The 18,163-nt window shown below is 40.1% G+C and overlaps 1 protein-coding gene across 1 annotated transcript; it reads right to left on the bottom strand.

The window, feature by feature from the left end:
* Positions 1-1,077: 1,077 nt before the first annotated feature.
* Positions 1,078-17,934, bottom strand: ARG1 (arginase 1). The gene is made up of 8 exons (XM_045544365.1): positions 17,735-17,934; positions 14,321-14,393; positions 12,740-12,914; positions 10,718-10,877; positions 9,382-9,476; positions 8,926-9,030; positions 1,931-2,067; positions 1,078-1,675 (listed from the first exon to the last, which is right to left on the bottom strand). Exons 1-8 carry the CDS (start codon positions 17,789-17,791, stop codon positions 1,509-1,511), a joined length of 969 nt encoding a protein of 322 aa, XP_045400321.1. The 5' UTR covers positions 17,792-17,934; the 3' UTR covers positions 1,078-1,508.
* Positions 17,935-18,163: the final 229 nt, after the last annotated feature.

Below are 18,163 nucleotides of genomic sequence, written 5' to 3'. Positions count from 1 at the left end.
AACATGGACATGTAACACTAATGAACTTGGAGATTTCCCAAACCTATGATTACCCATTTTGCAGTTGAAGAAACGAGAGCTTGGAAACTTAACACATTATCTCCTGTGTGAGTTGTATTTAACTCACACTAGTTTTGATCCCGGAGCCTCATGAAGCATATGTAACTCACACATCTCTTCTCACTTTGGGAGCCACATGAACTATTTTTCAAGTTGCATATAACTCACACATAGGAAAAAAATAACAAATTTTTCATTAAATTAGAAAGGATTGTTTTGTTTTCGAAGTTTTTATTCTATTTTCATAATAAAACACCATGGCCCCAAGGAAAAAAAATTTTTTTCCTAGTGTGGCCAGTCAACATGTTAACTTTACCAAGGCCTTACAATGTTTTGGGGATGATGATTTCATTGTGACTTTTTATTTATTTTTAATTTTTTAATTTTTTTTAAAATAGGGTCTTACTTTGTCATCCAGGCTAGAGTACAGTAGCATCACCATAGCTCACTGCAACCTCTAACTCCTGAGCTAAAGCAATTCTCCTGCCCCAGCCTCCTGAGTAGCTGGGACTACAGGCATGTGCTGCCATGCCTGGCTAAATTTTCTATTTTTATAGAGACAGGGTCCTGCAAAATGGGTAATCATAGGTTTGGGAAATCTCCAAGTTCATTAGTGTTAGATGTCCATGTTTTACTTTTTCTAAACCTCAAACATGATATCGGTGGATATTTTAAGTACTGTTGCTATTCAGGTAACCTTTTGGGAGGTAGAAGATATTCCCAAAAATCTATTCAGGAGCCAGAGAAATCAAACTGCTATTTTGTATGTAAAATCTGCTAATTCAGATTAGGATTTCACCTAAAATTATCTGTGGCTTCCAGGCTGGTTGCAAACTCCTGGCCTCAAGCAATCCAATCCTCCTGCCTCGGCCATCCAAAGTGCCAGGATTACAGGCATGAGCCACCACACCCAGCCTTCACTGTGACTTTTTAAATCTTTATAGTAGTTTTAAGCAGGATGTATATATGAACATGATATGTGTGTGTGTATTGCACATATTTATAAATATATAGACATAATCTTATAAAGAGTTTATTATAAAAATCACATCTTTTGAACAACATGGACACCCGGTATCATTACATATGGGGTAGCTCTATCTTCTGATACCAGGAGTCCCACTCTATGTATAGAGGCTTATCTAAGTGTATGTTCATTTTTAATGTCACTAAACTTTTAATTGGAAATTAATATATGCTTCTATTTCTAAGGATAAGTCTTTTGCCAAAATGGAAAATATTAATATAAGCCTTTTAATTTCACAAATTAGAATTTTCAAATCTTGAGTTTCAAAGCAAGAGGGAATTAGTAGAATTAATACTAATAGGAAAAACATTTTTCTGAAAGAACAAATCTCTGGGAGGCTTCATCTCTGTAGGCTTAAGTAAATTATTAGATTTGCTAATTATGTCATTAGCTATGAGATTTTTACATAATGTTTCCACATTTATTTAGGTGGGTTAAGGTAGTCAACAGGCTTGTGATTACCCTCTCGAGCAACTCCAAAACAAGACAAGGTTATTGCCACTGCTGTGTTCACTGTTCGAGTTGTTTCTTCTGGTGTCTTCCCCAGAGATGGGTTCACTTCCACTATATCTAATCCTGAGAGTAGTCCTAGAACAACAAATGGTAATAATGTATTTTTTATAAAATAGTTGACATTTTAAAATCAGTGCTGACTCACTTGAAAGACTGTCCATGAACATAAAGAGGTGGTGACCAGTGGAAAACACTTTTATTTATTGCATCATGTGGTTGATGGGCATTCTGGAAGTGTCAATTGGGGCTTGGTTTTCAGGTCAAGAAGGTATAAATATATATTGGTCAAGTATACACTTCTTTTTCTATTCCGTCAGAATTTTTACCTACCCGTTTTGTAAATTTCTTCTGTAATATAGAGACCTTCTCTGTAAGACAGACCTCCCATGACTGGTGTGCCAGTAGCTGGTGTGAAAGATGGGTCCAGTCCATCAACATCAAAACTCAGGTGAATTGGCCTTTTCTTTCTTAAAGGGAGAGGATATGGCGGTGGATTAAAAAAACTGACAGAGTGTCTCTGCAAGAAAGACAGATTTCAGAAGAAAGCAAAAAATAAAAAATAAACAGGCAGACAAACATAGATCAGACAAGGGTCGGAAGGAAGGGTGCCTGAAACTACAGGAGACTCCACGGGAAGAAGTTGCAGAGGAGAACTGGAAGGAGGAAGGCCCCCAAGAGGCTTGGAGACCAGCGACAAGGGTAGGTGGAGCAGTTAAATTTCCCCTCTCTTGCATCTCGGACTGCCAGTGGGCTCCTGAATGGTTGGGAGACCTGCCAACATCAGTCCAGAGATAGCCATCGCCAGTGAGCAGTGAGCCTCTTGTGGACGGGGCACCAAGCTCCCTCGGGGCACTGCCTGCCCCAAAGACCCAAGCTGATTGGCAAGGCGACATATTGTTTCTTTCTCCTCTCCCCCTTCCCTACCTGCGGCTGCTGAGAGAGACAATTTAGCCACCACCCAGAAGCATCCGCAGAGAACGGGACCTTTCCTTTTGGGGCCCTACAATGGACTGAGGGATACTCAGACTGTGAGCTTCCTACCCACCAGCCCTCCCAGGTGATGCAAGCCTGGACTCCAGGAGAGCAGGGGAAATTCCGAGGCAGAGAGACATTGATCCAGCTTGGGCACCCTGTGGGTGATTTGAGAGCAGCACTCCTCTCCCTGGCAGGGTCAGGGATTGATCTCTAGGGCCCAGGGGACAGGCCTGCAGACCAAATCCTGTACGCCCTTGTCTCGATCATGTTGCCCTGGGGCACAGAAGGGATATTTGGAAATGAGCCTACTGAGGTGTGTGTGCCTTCAGGGGCAGATCAGCATGCTTAATGGGCAACCCTCCTCCCATGGGAAGGCCGTGTGCCCAGCCCAGGCTGGGATCCTGGGCAGGGAACATCCTGGGCAGGGAACCTCCTGGCCCACATCAGAGCCATGGGAGATCCACTGGCTTGAGGTCCTGCCTGCCAGCAGAGGCCTGGGAGGAATTGAGGAATAGGGGAGAGGGGAAGGGAGTGAGGCCTGCTCCAGACTGCAGGTCAAAGACAGCCCCATCCCCACATGCAGACTTTTCGGCTGAGTGGGGCCATCTCAGTCCCTCCCAGGCACCGTTGCCCAGAAACAGAGAACAGAACTTTGAACCCTGCAAACACCATTTGTGGAGCTTGAGGGCAGGCTCACCCAACCCAGCTCCACCCAGACCCACTCCTTGGCCTTCCCCCACTGAGGTGGAGAATAAGGACACACCTGGAAGTCTCAGGGTCCCACCCACCACCTGAGGCACTAGAGTGCCCCTCCAGAGGAACAAGAGCCGGTTACAGGACCCTAAAACACTGCAGCCTGTTCCTGCCAACAAGTGGCACCTGCTGACAGAGAGGTCATTCTGCACACACTTTCACTGCATCTACTGACTCATCATAAAGGGTGTGGTCAAATCTCACCCACAAATACCACCTACTGGCTCAGACACTAAACAGGGTGTGTCATTATCCAAATGAAAATCTAAAGGTAAGAAGCAACAGCTGATCCAGATGGGAAGGAATCAGCAAAAGAACTCTGGAAGTATGAAGAATCAAATGGAAAGCACACCCCCAACAGGGAACACCAGCTCTCTAGCAATGGACATCAACCAAATTCAGAAGAAAAGTTTTGAACATGGATTGTAATAAAACTCAATGATATGCAAGAAAAAATGGATAACCAACACAAACAAACCACACACACAAAAAAATATAAGACTTGGAAGAAAAATTCACTAAAGAAAAGAAATATTAAAGAAAAATCAAACAGAACTGCTGGAAATGAAGAATTTACTCAAGGACTTATAAAACACAGTGGAAAGCCTCAAGAACAGGGTAGATCAAACAGAAGAAAAAATCTCAGGGATTAAAGATAACACCTTTCAATTAAATAAGTCAGTCACAGAGATAGAGCAGAGAAATAAAAGAGCAAAGCCTACAAGAAATGTGGGATTATGTGAAGAAGCCTAATGTGAGAATCACAGGTATCCCTGAGTGTGAAGAAGAAAATACACAAGGGTTGTATAAGCTGTTTGAGGGTATAATAGAGGAAAATTTCCCAGGCCATGCTAAAAATTTAGATATCTAGATATAAGAATCTCAAAGAACTCCTGGGAGATTCATTTGAAATAGGAAGACACTACAACACATAGTCATCAGAACAACCAAAATAACCACCAAAGAGGCCCTCCTACAAGCTGTAAGGCAAAAGAAGCAGGTAACCTACAAAGGAAAACCCATCTGAATAACAGCAGTCTTCTCAACTAAAACCTTACAAGCAAGAAGAGACTGGGGCCCCATTCTTACTCTTCTCAAACAGAATAATGCCCAGCCTAGAATCTTGTACCCTGCAAAACTACATTTTTTATATGAAGGAGAAATAAAGACCTTCTCAGATAAGCAAAGACTGAGGGAATTCACCAAGACAGGATCTGCCCTCCAGGAAGTACTCAAAACAGTGTTACACACAGATCAGCACAATAAACACTCATGAATGTAAAAATCACCCAAAAGCTAAAGGTCAAAGAACAGATACCACAATAGCTCAAGAGAGAAAACAAAGCACCAAAGTTCAACTCAACAGGATGAACAGAAATCTGCCCCACTTATCAATTCTCTCAATAAATATGAATGGCTTGAACTGTCCACTAAAGAGACATAGGTTGGCAGAACAGATAAATATACATAAGCCAAGTATCTGCTATCTTCAGGAAACACATATAACCCACAAGGATGCATTCAGACTCGAGATGAAGGGATGGAAAACAGTATTTCAAGCAAACAGAAGCCAAAAGAAAGCTGGTGTGGTGGTTCTAATTTCAGATAACTTAGTCTTCAAATCAACGAAAGTAATGAAGGACAAAGAGGGCCACTATATAATGGTGAAGGGCACAGTTCAACAAGAAGACATAATAATTCTAAATATTTATGTACCTAACTAAGGTGCACCCAGAATCATAAAGCAAATCCTACTTGATCTCAACAAAATGATAAACAGCAACACTATAATAGCTGGAGACTTCAACACCCCACCCCCTGACAGAACAGGACAGATCCCCCAAACAGAAAATTAACAAAGAAACAATGGACTTAAATAGAATTCTAGAACAAATGGACCTGACTAACATTTACAGAACATTCTACCCCCAAACCACTGACTATATGTTTTTCTCATCAGCTCATGGGACATTCCCTAAGATTGACCATACCCTAGGCCACAAAGCATGTCTCAAAAAATTTAAAAAAATAGAAATTATACCATGCATTGTCTCAGACCACAATGGAATAAAGTTAGAAATCAACTCCAACATAAACTCTCATCTCTACACAAAGTCATAGAAACTAAAAAACCTTCTGCTGAATGATTATTTCATTAAGGAGGAAATCAAAAGATTATTTGAACTAAATGACAAAGGAGACACAAATTATCAAAATCTATGGGACACAGCTAAAGTATTCCTGATAGGAAAATTTATATCCATAAATTCCTACATCCAAAAGGCAGAAAGATCACAAATAAACAATCTAATGAATTGTCTCAAAGAACTGGAAAAGGATGAGCAAAGTGACTCCAAACCCAGCAGAAGAAAAGAAATAACAAAGATTGGAGCAGAGCTAAATGAAATTGATAATTAAAAAAACTCTACAGAAGATTAATAAAAGAAAAAGTTGGTTCTTTGAAAGACTAAACAAAATTGACATCCTTCTAGCTAGATTAATGAGAAGCAGAAAAGAAAGAACTCTAATAAGCTCCATCAGGAATGAAAAAGGAGAAATTACAACTGAAGCCACAGAAATACAAAATATCATCTATGAATACTATAAAAACCTCTGTGTACATAAACTGGAAAGTGTGAAGGAAATGAACAAATTCTTAGAAACACACAGCCTCCTTAGGCTCAATCAGGAAGAAACAGAATTCCTGAACAGACCAATATCAAGTACAAAATTGAAACAGCAATAAAAAACCTTCCTAAAAAGAAATTTCCTGGACCAGACTGTTTCACACCTGAATTTTACCAGACCTACAGAGAAGAACTGGTGCCTATCCTGCAGAAATTATTCCACAACATCGAGAAGGAAGGAATCCTCCCTGATACATTTTATGAAGCCAACATCACCCCAATACCAAAACCCAAAAAGGATGCAACAGAATAAGAAAAGTACAGACCAATATCCCTTATGAATATAGATGCAAAAATTCTCAACAAAATCCTAGCAAACCGAATTCAGGTGCTTATCAAAAAAATAATCCATCACAACCAAGTGAGCTTCATCTCCGAGATGGAGAGATGGTTCAACATACGCAAATCTATAAATGTAATTCACCACATAAATAGAAGCAAAAACAAAAACCATATGATACTCTCAATAGATGCAGAAAAAGCATTCAATAAAATTCAACACCCTTTTGTGATAAGAACGCTTAACAAAATAGGCATAGATGGGACTTATATAAAAATGATACAAGCCATGTATGACAAACCCACAGCCAACATCATACAGAATGGGGAAAAATTGAAAGCATTCCCACTTAGAACTGGAACGAGACAAGGTTGCCCTCTGTTACCACTTCTATTCAACATAGTGCTTGAAGTCCTAGCCAGAGCAATCAAACAAGAGAAGGAATCAAGGGCATCCAAATGGGGGCAGAAGAGATCAAACTAATTCTCTCTGCTAATGATATGATCTTATATCTAGAAAACCCCAAAGATTCCACCACGAGACTACTGGAATTGATAAACAAATTCAGCAATGTCTCAAGTTACAAAATCAACGTACAGAAATCATTAGCATTCCTATACACCAACAACAGTCAAACTGAGAACCAAATCAAAGACTCAATACCCTTCACAATAGCAACAAAGAAAATAAAGTACCTAGGAATATATTTAACTAAGGAGGTACAAGACCTCTACAGGGAGAACTATGAAACACTGAGGAAGGAAATAGCAGAGGACATAAACAGGTGGAAAACCATACCATGCTCATGGCTCGGCAGAATCAACATTGTTAAAATGTTTATACTACCTAAAGTTATCTACAGATTCAGTACAATCCGTATTAAAATATCAACATCATTTTTCACATATATAGAAAAAATAATTCTATGCTTTGTATGGAAACAAAGAAGATTCCATAGAGCAAAAGTGATCTTAAGTGAAAAGAACAAATTGGGAGGCATCAATTTACCAGATTTCAAGCGATATTACAAGGCTATAGTAACTAAAACAGCATGGTCCTGACACAAGAACAGAGACATAGACCAATGCAACAGAACTGAGCACCCAGATATAAAGCCATCCTCATATAGCCATCTAATCTTTGGCACAGCAGACAAAAACATACACTGGGGAAAAGAATCCTTATCCAATAAATGGTGCCAGGATAACTGGGTAGCCACATGTAGAAGACTGAAACAGGATCCACACCTTTCACCTCTCAAAAAGATCAACTCACAGTGGTTAACAGACTTAAACCTAAGGCATGAAACTATAAGGATGCTAGAAGAAAATGTTGGAAAAACTCTTATAGACATTGGCCTAGGCAAAGAATTCATGAAGAAGACCCCAAAGGCAATCACAGCAACAACAAAAATAAATAAATGAGACCTGATCAAATTAAAAAGCTTCTGCACAGCCAAGGAAACTATCACGAGAGCAAACAGACAACCTACAGAATGGGAGAATATATTTGCATGCTATACATGCGATAAAAGGCTGATAACTGAAATCTATATAGAACTCAGGAAAATCAGCAATCAAAAAATCAAACAACCCCATCAAAAAGTGGGCAAGGGACATGAACAGAAACTTTTCAAAAGAAGATAGACTAATGGCTAACAAACTTAAGAAAAAATGCTCAATATCTCTAATCATTAGGGAAATGCAAATTAAAACCACAATGAGATATCATTTATCTTCAGTGAGAATGACCTTTATCAAAAAGTCCCAAAACAATAAATGTTGGTGTGCATGCAGAGAGACAGGAACACTCATACACTGCTGGTGGGACTGCAAACTAGTACAACCTCTGTGGAAAGCAATATGGAGACACCTCAAAGAGATACAAGTAGAACTACCATTTGATCCAGCAATCTCATTACTGGGCATCTACCCAAAAGAACAAAAGACATTCTGTAAGAAGGACATCTGCACTCAAATGTTTATAGCAGCACAATTCACAATTGCAAAGAAATGGAAACAACCCAAGTGCCCATCAATACATGAGTGGATTAATGAAATGTGGTATATGTATACCATGGAGTTCTATTCAGTCACAAAAAACAGTGGTGATCTAGCACCTCTTGTATTATCCTGGATAGAGCTGGAACCCATTCTACTAAGTGAAGTATCCCAAGAATGGAAAAACAAGCACCACATGTACTCACCATCAAATTGGTTTTAACTGAGCAACACTTATATGCACATATAGTAACAACATTCATTGGGTGTTGGGCAGATGGAAGAGGGGAGAAGAGGTTGGGAATATTCACACCTAATGGGTTTGGTGTGTACCACCTGGGGGATGGACATGCTTGAAGCTCTGATTCGGGTGGGGCAAGGGCAATATACATAATCTAAACATTTGTATCCCCGTAATATGCTGAAATAAAAAAGAAAAAAAAAGAAGTGGGAAAGGATTTCAGTTTAAAGTTGGTGGTTTAAAGTTAGTGGATAAATATAGTTCTTACCCTGCTGTATAAAAAGTAATAATCAATTATTTTACTTAAAACTCTATTTGTAACTTACCTTGGTTAGTAACAGTAGGAAGTCTTTATGTTACACACACACACACACACATACACATCATACCTTCCTAGTAGATAGCTGAGTGTTTCTTCCATCACCTTGCCAATTCCCAGTTTATCCACTTCAGTCATTGAAAAGTATTTGATACCCAGCGTTTTTATAATGTAGCTATGAAAGAAAACATATTAAGATAATCTACAATTAATAAAGCTGACACTATGGTTGCCTGTTTCCTTTTAAGAAAAGATCAATGTAAAATATATAAAATATTTACATTCTGTGAGTATATATGTATATCACAATGTAGTTTTATTTGTATTTAACAGCAAGCCTATTAAGATATAGATTGCCTGAATGCATACATATGTTTGTACCTGCATATAAATATATAGGTGCGTGGGAAGCAGTGTATTGACTTGCTATTTGAAATAATTTTCTGTTGTAGGTTTGGTCAGTAAAGCACACCTGGCACACAAAAGGACAAATATGAAGGTAAATCACATCAAGGAATAAACTTACTGTTCCCCAGGGTCCACGTCTCTCAAGCCAATATACACAATATCCTTGGCAGATATGCAGGGAGTCACCCAGGAGAATCCTGGCACATCAGGGATCTGAAATTGCAATTTTCCATTTGGTCATACACGCTTCTCTTGCGCAAATCCTACATTTAGGTAAGGACACTTGTTGGATTGCTTATATCTTACATTTAGAATATATAGTTAGAGGAAATCACTTAAAGTAATACCAAATGAAGAAGGGGGTGCCTGCCTCCTCTTTATTGCTTTGGCCTTACCAGCCTCCCCTACCCTGAACCACAGGCATTTTCCTGCTCTGGGCCCTGTTTCTGCTGGGCTCTTCTTTCCCAGGACTCTTCTATAAAGAAATGTGTGTGCTTCCATTGCTTTGGTAGCTTCCTGCTTTACCTCCCTTTCCCAGGAACGGAAAGAGTGCAGAGGATGGCCCAGAGCAGCCGAGGGAAACTTTTGACCAGACCTTTGGTTGCTCCTCAAACCATAAGATGATGATCTCCGCTTTGTCCTGGAGCCAAGCTTAGTTGTTCCCATGTGCTAGCTAGACACTTTGCAAGTTTATAAACCCATCGCTTGGTCATTAGTTTAAAAAATGTTACTTATGAGCATTTAACATAAGGAGGTTTGAACTCCTTGTATCATCATAAGGACCAACATACTACAATTGTATCAATGAAGATTGTTTTTATTGATATACTATGGCAGGTCAATAAAAGTATGAACCACAATGTTAAGTCTTAATCTGAAATTTTGTATCTTTTAGTAAAGAAATTTTTATGGAGCAAGGGAATAGTTCTTTCTTTTATGGTTCAGGTAGGTGCTTTTCCCAGTAAAGATGTTAAATAACAAACCATTGTAACCTCATTGTAAAACTCTATTTTTGAAAAGGCTCTATGATATAAAGGAACATTTTGTAATAACATAAGACTCTGTGGTGTGTAGTGGAAAGAGGTAGGAGTTAGGAGACCTGGTACTGTCCCTTGCCTTACTAGAGGCTTAGCATATGATCTTGGCCAAGTCCATTAACCTCTAAACCTCTGTTAACTTGTTTATAAAGGCTTACTCTCTGCCCCACCTACTAAAAACAGTAGTTTAAGAATCAAAAGGAATGAAATACATTAATTCAGTTTGCAATCTTTCAAGAGAGGTAAACATAGAGCCTTACCGACTTTATCAACCAACCCTTTGCTTATTAGCAACAGAGAAAATGGTTTGCAATTACACCAAGGATATGTTGGCATAGAGGTTCTTACTTCCCTTCCACCTCCTGAACTTCTACTAAAGAGTATTCTTTTGTGATAGAATCCCAACTAGCCTTTTACCTTTTCTTTTAATTCCTTCAAGAGGAAAGACACAGGCTGTCCATGCAGGTTTCCACTTGTGGTCGTCAGTGGAGTGTTGATGTCAGTGTGAGCATCCACCCAAATGACTCCGAGATCAGGGTAGACCCTGGCATGGCCAGCGATGCTTCCGATCGCCAAACTTTGGAGGAAAAAATTTTGTGTGAACTTCAGGTTTGCAATGTCATTATGTATATGTTATTATTAACTCAGTGCTCCCACTTGGTTTTCCTTTAAGTTAAAGTGACTGATATTTCTAATAAGTTCGAAATGAGAGAGGACAATTAAACAATTGTAACAGTAGAGAAAATATAGCTTACACTTAATATTTACTAACTAGTTATCTTCACATCAATAGCATTGCTAAAAATTGGTGATTATTTTTTCAAAATTCACCTTGTAATAAAACTACAAATTATAGCTTACCCCAAAAATAAAGGCGTGTAAAAACCCTAGTCACACAAGAAACCCCTTAACAGGAGACACTGTTCAATTCTCAGAGTTAAATCTGGAACATTTTCTGCACACTCAGCTCTCTCGGTAAATACTTAATTCTCCCAAGTGAATTATGACAAAGTCCTTCCATTTTTCTGGGAATCCAGCGCTTTTATAATTGAGGAGCATCACTCAGAAGTTCCATGTTCCCTTCGCCAGCATGTGGAGTGCGCTCGCTCACTCTATTCCATGCTCAGATCCTCTGCTCTAACTTTCTACTCTCCTCCAGGCATTTAATGAGCCCAGGAACCCTCAAGGTGCATCCCAAGTACTCTAGCTCCAGCCATTTTGCCCAAATGGAAGAGCTAAGTACTATCTTGCACAAAAGTTAAAAGACTAGGATTTACTCTACAATGCCTGTATCTCCCACTTGTGAATGTTCCAGTATCATTCAGAGAATTATGAACTTTCAGAGTTTCAAAGTGGAAGCAACATGCCTGATGTGCGGGTACTGACTATTCAGTTGCTCTTTGTTTTCTCTTCGGGTTTCTTATCTTTGGCCATTTGCCACTCTTAAAATTTCCACTTACAAATTTTTCCACATTACAAAGAAAGTGAGCCCTGATTTCTCAATGGCAGTTTTGTTACGGAAGCTCTGGTAACAGTTGGCCTTGGAAGAGGGAACGGAGGGGGCCTGAAGGGATGGACTCTCACACCAGAGCCACAGGAGTGTTTCTCCATTTTGATCTCCTCAGGCCTCTCCTGGCAACATCATCCTGGGACTGGGGAGTAGACGGTCTTTCCCACATTGTGTGTAATGGTGAAAACTTCAATATAACCTGAATGTCTGACGATATGGACATATAGAATGATGTCATCCCTTGATGAAAAATCATTCAGCAGTAAAAAAAAAAAAAAATGGTGCTTACAACGCTCGTGTGCACACCAGGAAGTAACATAAGGAAACTCATGCTGTAGATTAAGAATAAAACATAGCATATCACACACACACTATTGTTAAAGTCATCATGTACAAGGAAAAGATGCTGTGAAAGAAATGTACCAGACTGTCAATTCTGGTCGAAATGGTTGTTAGAGAAGTAAAATTATCACAGAATTTTTTTTCTTGTGTGTGTGTGGGGGGGCGGTGCACTATCCAAAATTTAATAATTTAATTATTACTATTAGAATGGAAAACACATATTTGCTAATTGTCGACCTAACTGAGTCATATGTATTATCAGTAATTAAGTACAATAAGCTATGAATCTCCTCAGTGCTTACTTATGTGGAAATGTAAGCCGGTGCTCAATATTTTGATGAAATCCATTTATATTTTATGTATTTTCTGCTGCACTGAATAAAAATAAAGATATTGTAAGACATCAACTAGAGCTAAGTCTGTGTTTCCATAATAAAGTGGTGACCTATAACATGTTTTTTAAAAAGCAGAAAATCTGGAATAAAATATTGATCAGTGCCTCCCCGTCTATATTTTCTGCCTTGTGGTCCTGGTTATATTTCTTTGCCGTTTGTGCCAGACCCCCAGAGGCAGTCATTCGACAGGACCTGTGGTCTCCGCCCAGCACCAGGCTGACTCTTCCGTTCTTTTTGACTTCTGTCACCTTGCTGGCCAGCTGCTCGGTGGCTTTCCCCACAGTCCTTGGATTCTTCACAATTCCAAAGGGACTGTCATTAGGGACGTCCTCAAAAGTCAGGTCCCCATAATCTTTCACATCACACTCTAAAATTAAGATTGAAAGTTTCACGTTACTAAGTAAAAAAGAAGATTGCAAATCAGTCTGTGTAGGATGATTCCAAATGAGCAATATAAATATACATTTTCAAAAGTATAAGCAAAGAAAATGTCCAGAAGGACTGTAAACATCGTGGAGGTAGAATCCACGTCTGCTTTCGCCTGCCATCCTCACCTCGCCAGCAGCACGCACTGGCACCTGCTGTATACCAGCTGTTAGTGAATACTTCTTGAATCGGTAACAGTGATAACCTTCTGGTTTGGGCTTAATGGGGGACAACACTGTGTCTGTCTCTGTCTCTCTGCTTATGTGCTTTCTAGCTTTCTATAAGAAGCATGTTTTGTTTGGTAATAAAGAAATAGTTAAAATATATATTAATATACAGATATATACTGAAAATTTAGAAAACACTGGTATATGTTCTTCTGGAGAACACACACACACACACGACTTTGTATTAACAGCACTTGGATTTAATCCAACCTGTCACCTGCTGAAGCAACTCAGCTTCCTGCTCTGCCTGTTGCACCTGCCCCATAGTGGTACTGTCAGAATTAAATAAGAATGTGTGTCAGCGGTCTATTCCTGTGTGTTGTTGAGTAGATCTCATTGTATGGATGCACCACTTTTGGTTCACCATTCAGCATTTGATGGGCATTTTGTTGTTTCCATTTTTTGGTTATCATAAGCATTTCTGCCACAAACATACAAGTACACATCTTTGTATACACAGATCTTTTCACTTCTCATAGGTAAACACCTAGGAATAGACCTGCTGGGTCAAAAGGTAAAGGTATGTTTACTTAGGAAACTGCTAAACTGTTTTCCAAAGTGGCTGTATCATTTTGCATTCCCACCAGAAATACACGAGTGTTCCATTTGCTCCATATCCTTGCCAACACTTTACCAGAGTTTTATATGTAAATATAGCATACAATTAAACCTATACTTTTAAAATATATATATGAGTTTGCATTTGCAGGCTTATGTATATATGTGTGTGTGCGCGCATATGCACACTATGCAAACACGAGGGGCTCTTGTTATTACCGTTTCATTTTGTTTCCTTTCACAAATAGGGGTCCCCTTGCCTTCCATTTTCAGTTCCCCCGACTCCCTGGCACCCACCCCAACCCAGTTCTCACACACACAGATTATCCCACACCACAGTTTGGCAAGAAAGACAAAGTATCTGAATGAGGATGTCCATCCAATGCTTGCTGAGCGTTCTCCTCGTGCCCTGCTTCTTTTATAGGATGTGACTGTCAGCTCACACCCAGTGCTACCACTCTGGAATAAATGTCGTTCCACACACTCCATTCTCACAGGCGCCTGCTCCTTCCTTCAGAGTGGGCAGGAAATCAGGCTGATGACCGTTCAACTTAAAATTTACCTTGTTCTTTAAGTTTCTCAAGCAGACCAGCCTTTCTCAATGCTCTAGGGCCTTCTTCCACCCCTCCTCGCGGCTGAACAATTGAAAAATAAATTACTTCAGACATGATCATGACCATGAGGTGCTCACAGTAGGATCCCTTTTCATTATTGCATCAGTTGAATTGTAACTAGCATTGTTTGAGCTGCTACAGAGCCAGGAATTACATTATCTCATTTTATCTTCACAGCAAAGTAGATTGAATTACCCCTTTGCCAAATAGCAGGAACCGGAATCACAAAGGTTATATGATCTCCTACTGCACACCGGTGATAAGTGGCAGAGCCCATGTTAAGGTTCAGGTCTTTGAATTCCAAACCTGCATCCACTCTAACCATCACACCATGTTATCAACGTAGTGAACACATATTTTGTGCAAAAGCACGCTGACAGATGGATTCAATCATGAAAGAGAAGAGGGTTCTGATTTTGAGTCACTTGTAAGCTAATAGGAGATTTGGGCATTTAACCCCAATTACAGTACACAGATAGTTGCTTCCATGCAGACATAAGATGTCATAGTAACAAAAACAAGATGTTCCCAATTCTGCTGGGGACAGGGCATGCCAGTGAAGGCTGCATGGAGCAGAGGACATTTCAGCTGAGTCTTGCAGCACGAGTAGGCCATCAGGAAAACAGGATGGAGTGAGGGAGAACTCTGCAAACCAGTGAACAGCGCGGGAAAAGCATCAGAAGAGAAAGAGCGGGGCGAGGCACAGACCTAAGTGCAGGTGCCCACAGTGAGCTAGAGCTCCTGGGGAGGAAGCCAGCCACAGAGAAAATCATCACCTGAGAGCTGAAACCACAAACACCAACCCAGTGATTTCAAGTTTTGACCTGTTTAAACAGTTGACGAGAAACTCTACCCTTGCTGCTTTGACATGAGCGACACCAACACTCTTCCTTCTTGGGGCAAGTCTTCCTCAGCCCCCTGGCTGACGAGAGGCCTAAAGACAGTTCCTTTCTGTATCTTTCTTGTTCTAATTTCCAACAGGGCTTTTAGATACAGTGAGCTACTTCTTGGTGTGAGATGAGAGTGTGTGCCAAAGGACGCCTGTGTATCTCCTTAGGATTAGGGCTGTGGCACCGAACTAAGCAAATATTTCCTCCCCATTCAAATGACCAGAAGACGTGCCCTGGGTGCCCAAGTAAATCCTTGATTCCTGTCCCTGCAGCAAGGGACCCCAAAGGCTCTGCCTGACACATTCTGCTTTTTCACTCCACACCCTCTTCACTTGACTCGCTTCCCTCTCCCCAGTCAAGTGGACATAATTTCTCCTTCTTTAAACCCCAATAGGGTGCTGCTTGGTTCCTATTCTGCCTTTACTTTTGTGTGTGTTTTGTCTCTTCCCCATGGTGAGGCTGCAGTCCGACTCTCTTTACATGGGGCACTATGTTTTGTAGTGTAGAGCTCAGAAATTCTCAGATAGATAAAACCCCCTGACGTTCTTCCCCCATCCCTTTAGAAAACAAACCTTATAGACCTGTTAGTTCACACTATATTTGCCATACCACAGTCATTAAATTTCCCAGAGTGACATTTTCTACCATTATTATTCTGTTCGATTCAAACTGCTTCTCACGCCTGGTCTCCGCCCATTGCTGGTTTGACCTGTCCACTTTGGAAATTGCTCTGTGGGCCTCACTGACTGTCCAGGCTGGGCCCAATTCCTAACTGGCCACAAGTGTAAGATCCGCTCTGGAGTGGAGCTCTCTGAAGAGCCGTCTGTGTAAGTCTGGACACAGGCTTGCAATTAGTCTGTCCTGTCTGGAATCACGCAGGTAGGGCTGTGTGGCCTTGAGCAAATTGTCAAACCTCTCTGAGTCTTAGTCACCTCAATTCTTAGGTAAAAATAATACCTCCCTCATTGTTTGCTCACTGCCTTGCAAGGGGGTGAGGCAGGAAATGGAGCCCTTACTCACACTCAACCTTTTAGTCATTTGCCCTCTCACCGTGTCCTTTTGTCTGCTTGCCAACGTTTTACCTCCTTCAGGTGGGGACAAATGCTTATATGGTGGCCTTTTTATCCTCTACTTTATGGTTTAGTGTAGAAAAATCTCTCTCAGTCCTTACGGTCATGAGACAGTAAGCTTTATTCTCATGGCCATGTTTTAATGGGACAAGGGCTGGGTGTGGTGATTACTTCATTTTTGTCAGTTTTTAAAATCTGCCTTTGTTAACATAACCTGTTCCAAGAAAAGGTGAGCATAGTGTGGATTTTACAAGAAACATTTCTGTGTCAGCACAATGTCCCTGTGTTCTGGGAGAGACCTTTGAAGGATTTTCAGGGGAAGAGCAGCAGTATTTACTGACAGTCTAAATGCAGCTTGGGTCTCTAACCTCTGGCCTCTCTCGATTTGTTTTGCAATAAAAAGCCAGAGTGCACAGCAACAGTTCAAAATTAAGAGGGCTAAAATGCTGTCCAGATTCTGAGAAACCTGGAAAAAAACTCTATTTTTTTTTTTAAATCAACCTTAAAATTAACTCACACATTGTCTTGTTTGGTTTTGTTCTTTATTGGTTTTTTTTTTTTTTTGTCTTTAAGCACAGACCCATGCTGAAGTCTAAGGTGTTCTGTCATCTCATTCTATTTACCAGAATGAGTGTGCCCAGGCAGAAAAAAAGACTGTATAGTTAAATGCTGCTGGCATGTGTGGATTCACAGCTGGTGACTCTAAGGCAATCTGGGAGTTTCATAAATCCATTAGTCTAGTCCTTTTAGAGTTGCCAACTTGCAGTAGGATTTTTCTTTCTTTCTGGTTTTTTTTTTTTTTTTCTCCCTCAACAAAAAGGTACATAAAGTATTCTACCTGGCCCCCATGAACTAATAATTTAATTGAACAGAATCATTAAAGCCATAAAAAATATGAACTGTTCACAAAGTTGCATAAAGTTATAATATTTAGGTTATCCAAATTATAAGAAGTCAGAAGGTTACCACTTATCTATTAAATTTTTCTAGACATTAATTACATAACTAAATAAATGTGTTTTCTTAAGACTGTCTCTCGCTGTACATACGCACAGTAACATCAAAAGCAACAAGAGCAACAAAACCTAAATGAGTAGCTACAATGCAGAAATAGTCCATTTTAATTCACAGAAAAATATTTTCTCTTAAAAAACACAAGGCGACATTCAGCAGGTTCAAATCAAATTGGCTTTGGCTGAGCTCAGGAGCCACAAGAGTAAGTGGGTTTGCATTTATAGTGATATATACAGTGTCGAAAAATGGTGAGAGAGCTTTAAGATACGGATTTCCAGGCCAGATTGTGTCAAGAAACTTAACTAACCAGACAGTAACAATTTACAAATTTTAAAGTCCAAAATTTTCTAATAAATTCCAGATATCCAAGGCCAGGCTTTTTACTCACCTGACCCTTTGAGAAGGGAGCTCCGATAATCCCTATGGCTCTGGACTTGGAACTCATGCTCTGACACTTGTCTTTGCTGCACCTCAGCTCTCTAGGCAGTCACCACCCTCTGCAACCACCACCAACAGAGGGCACATCTTTCTTCTGCCATTTATAATTGGGTTGAATCTGTTTATTCTAATGGGGTCGAGTGGCTCCACCTACTAAACCAAAGAATGACAGAGTCAACAGAAAGTCTTGCCAATGCTTCATACGTGGAACGACCATGATTCCTCTGAGTCTAGGTCTTTGATTAAGTGAGTATTATGCATGTTTGTAGTTCACACCCTTTTAAAAAAGCCAGGTGGATAACACTAATCTTTCAACAACCAACTATTACGTGTGGTTTCACAACCTCATCCAAAAGTACTATGGTTTTAGCTGTGCAGT

Source organism: Lemur catta, chromosome 2 (assembly GCF_020740605.2).
Source record: "Lemur catta isolate mLemCat1 chromosome 2, mLemCat1.pri, whole genome shotgun sequence".
Taxonomy (NCBI): domain Eukaryota; kingdom Metazoa; phylum Chordata; class Mammalia; order Primates; family Lemuridae; genus Lemur; species Lemur catta.
This window is presented reverse-complemented; position numbering and strand designations above follow the sequence as displayed.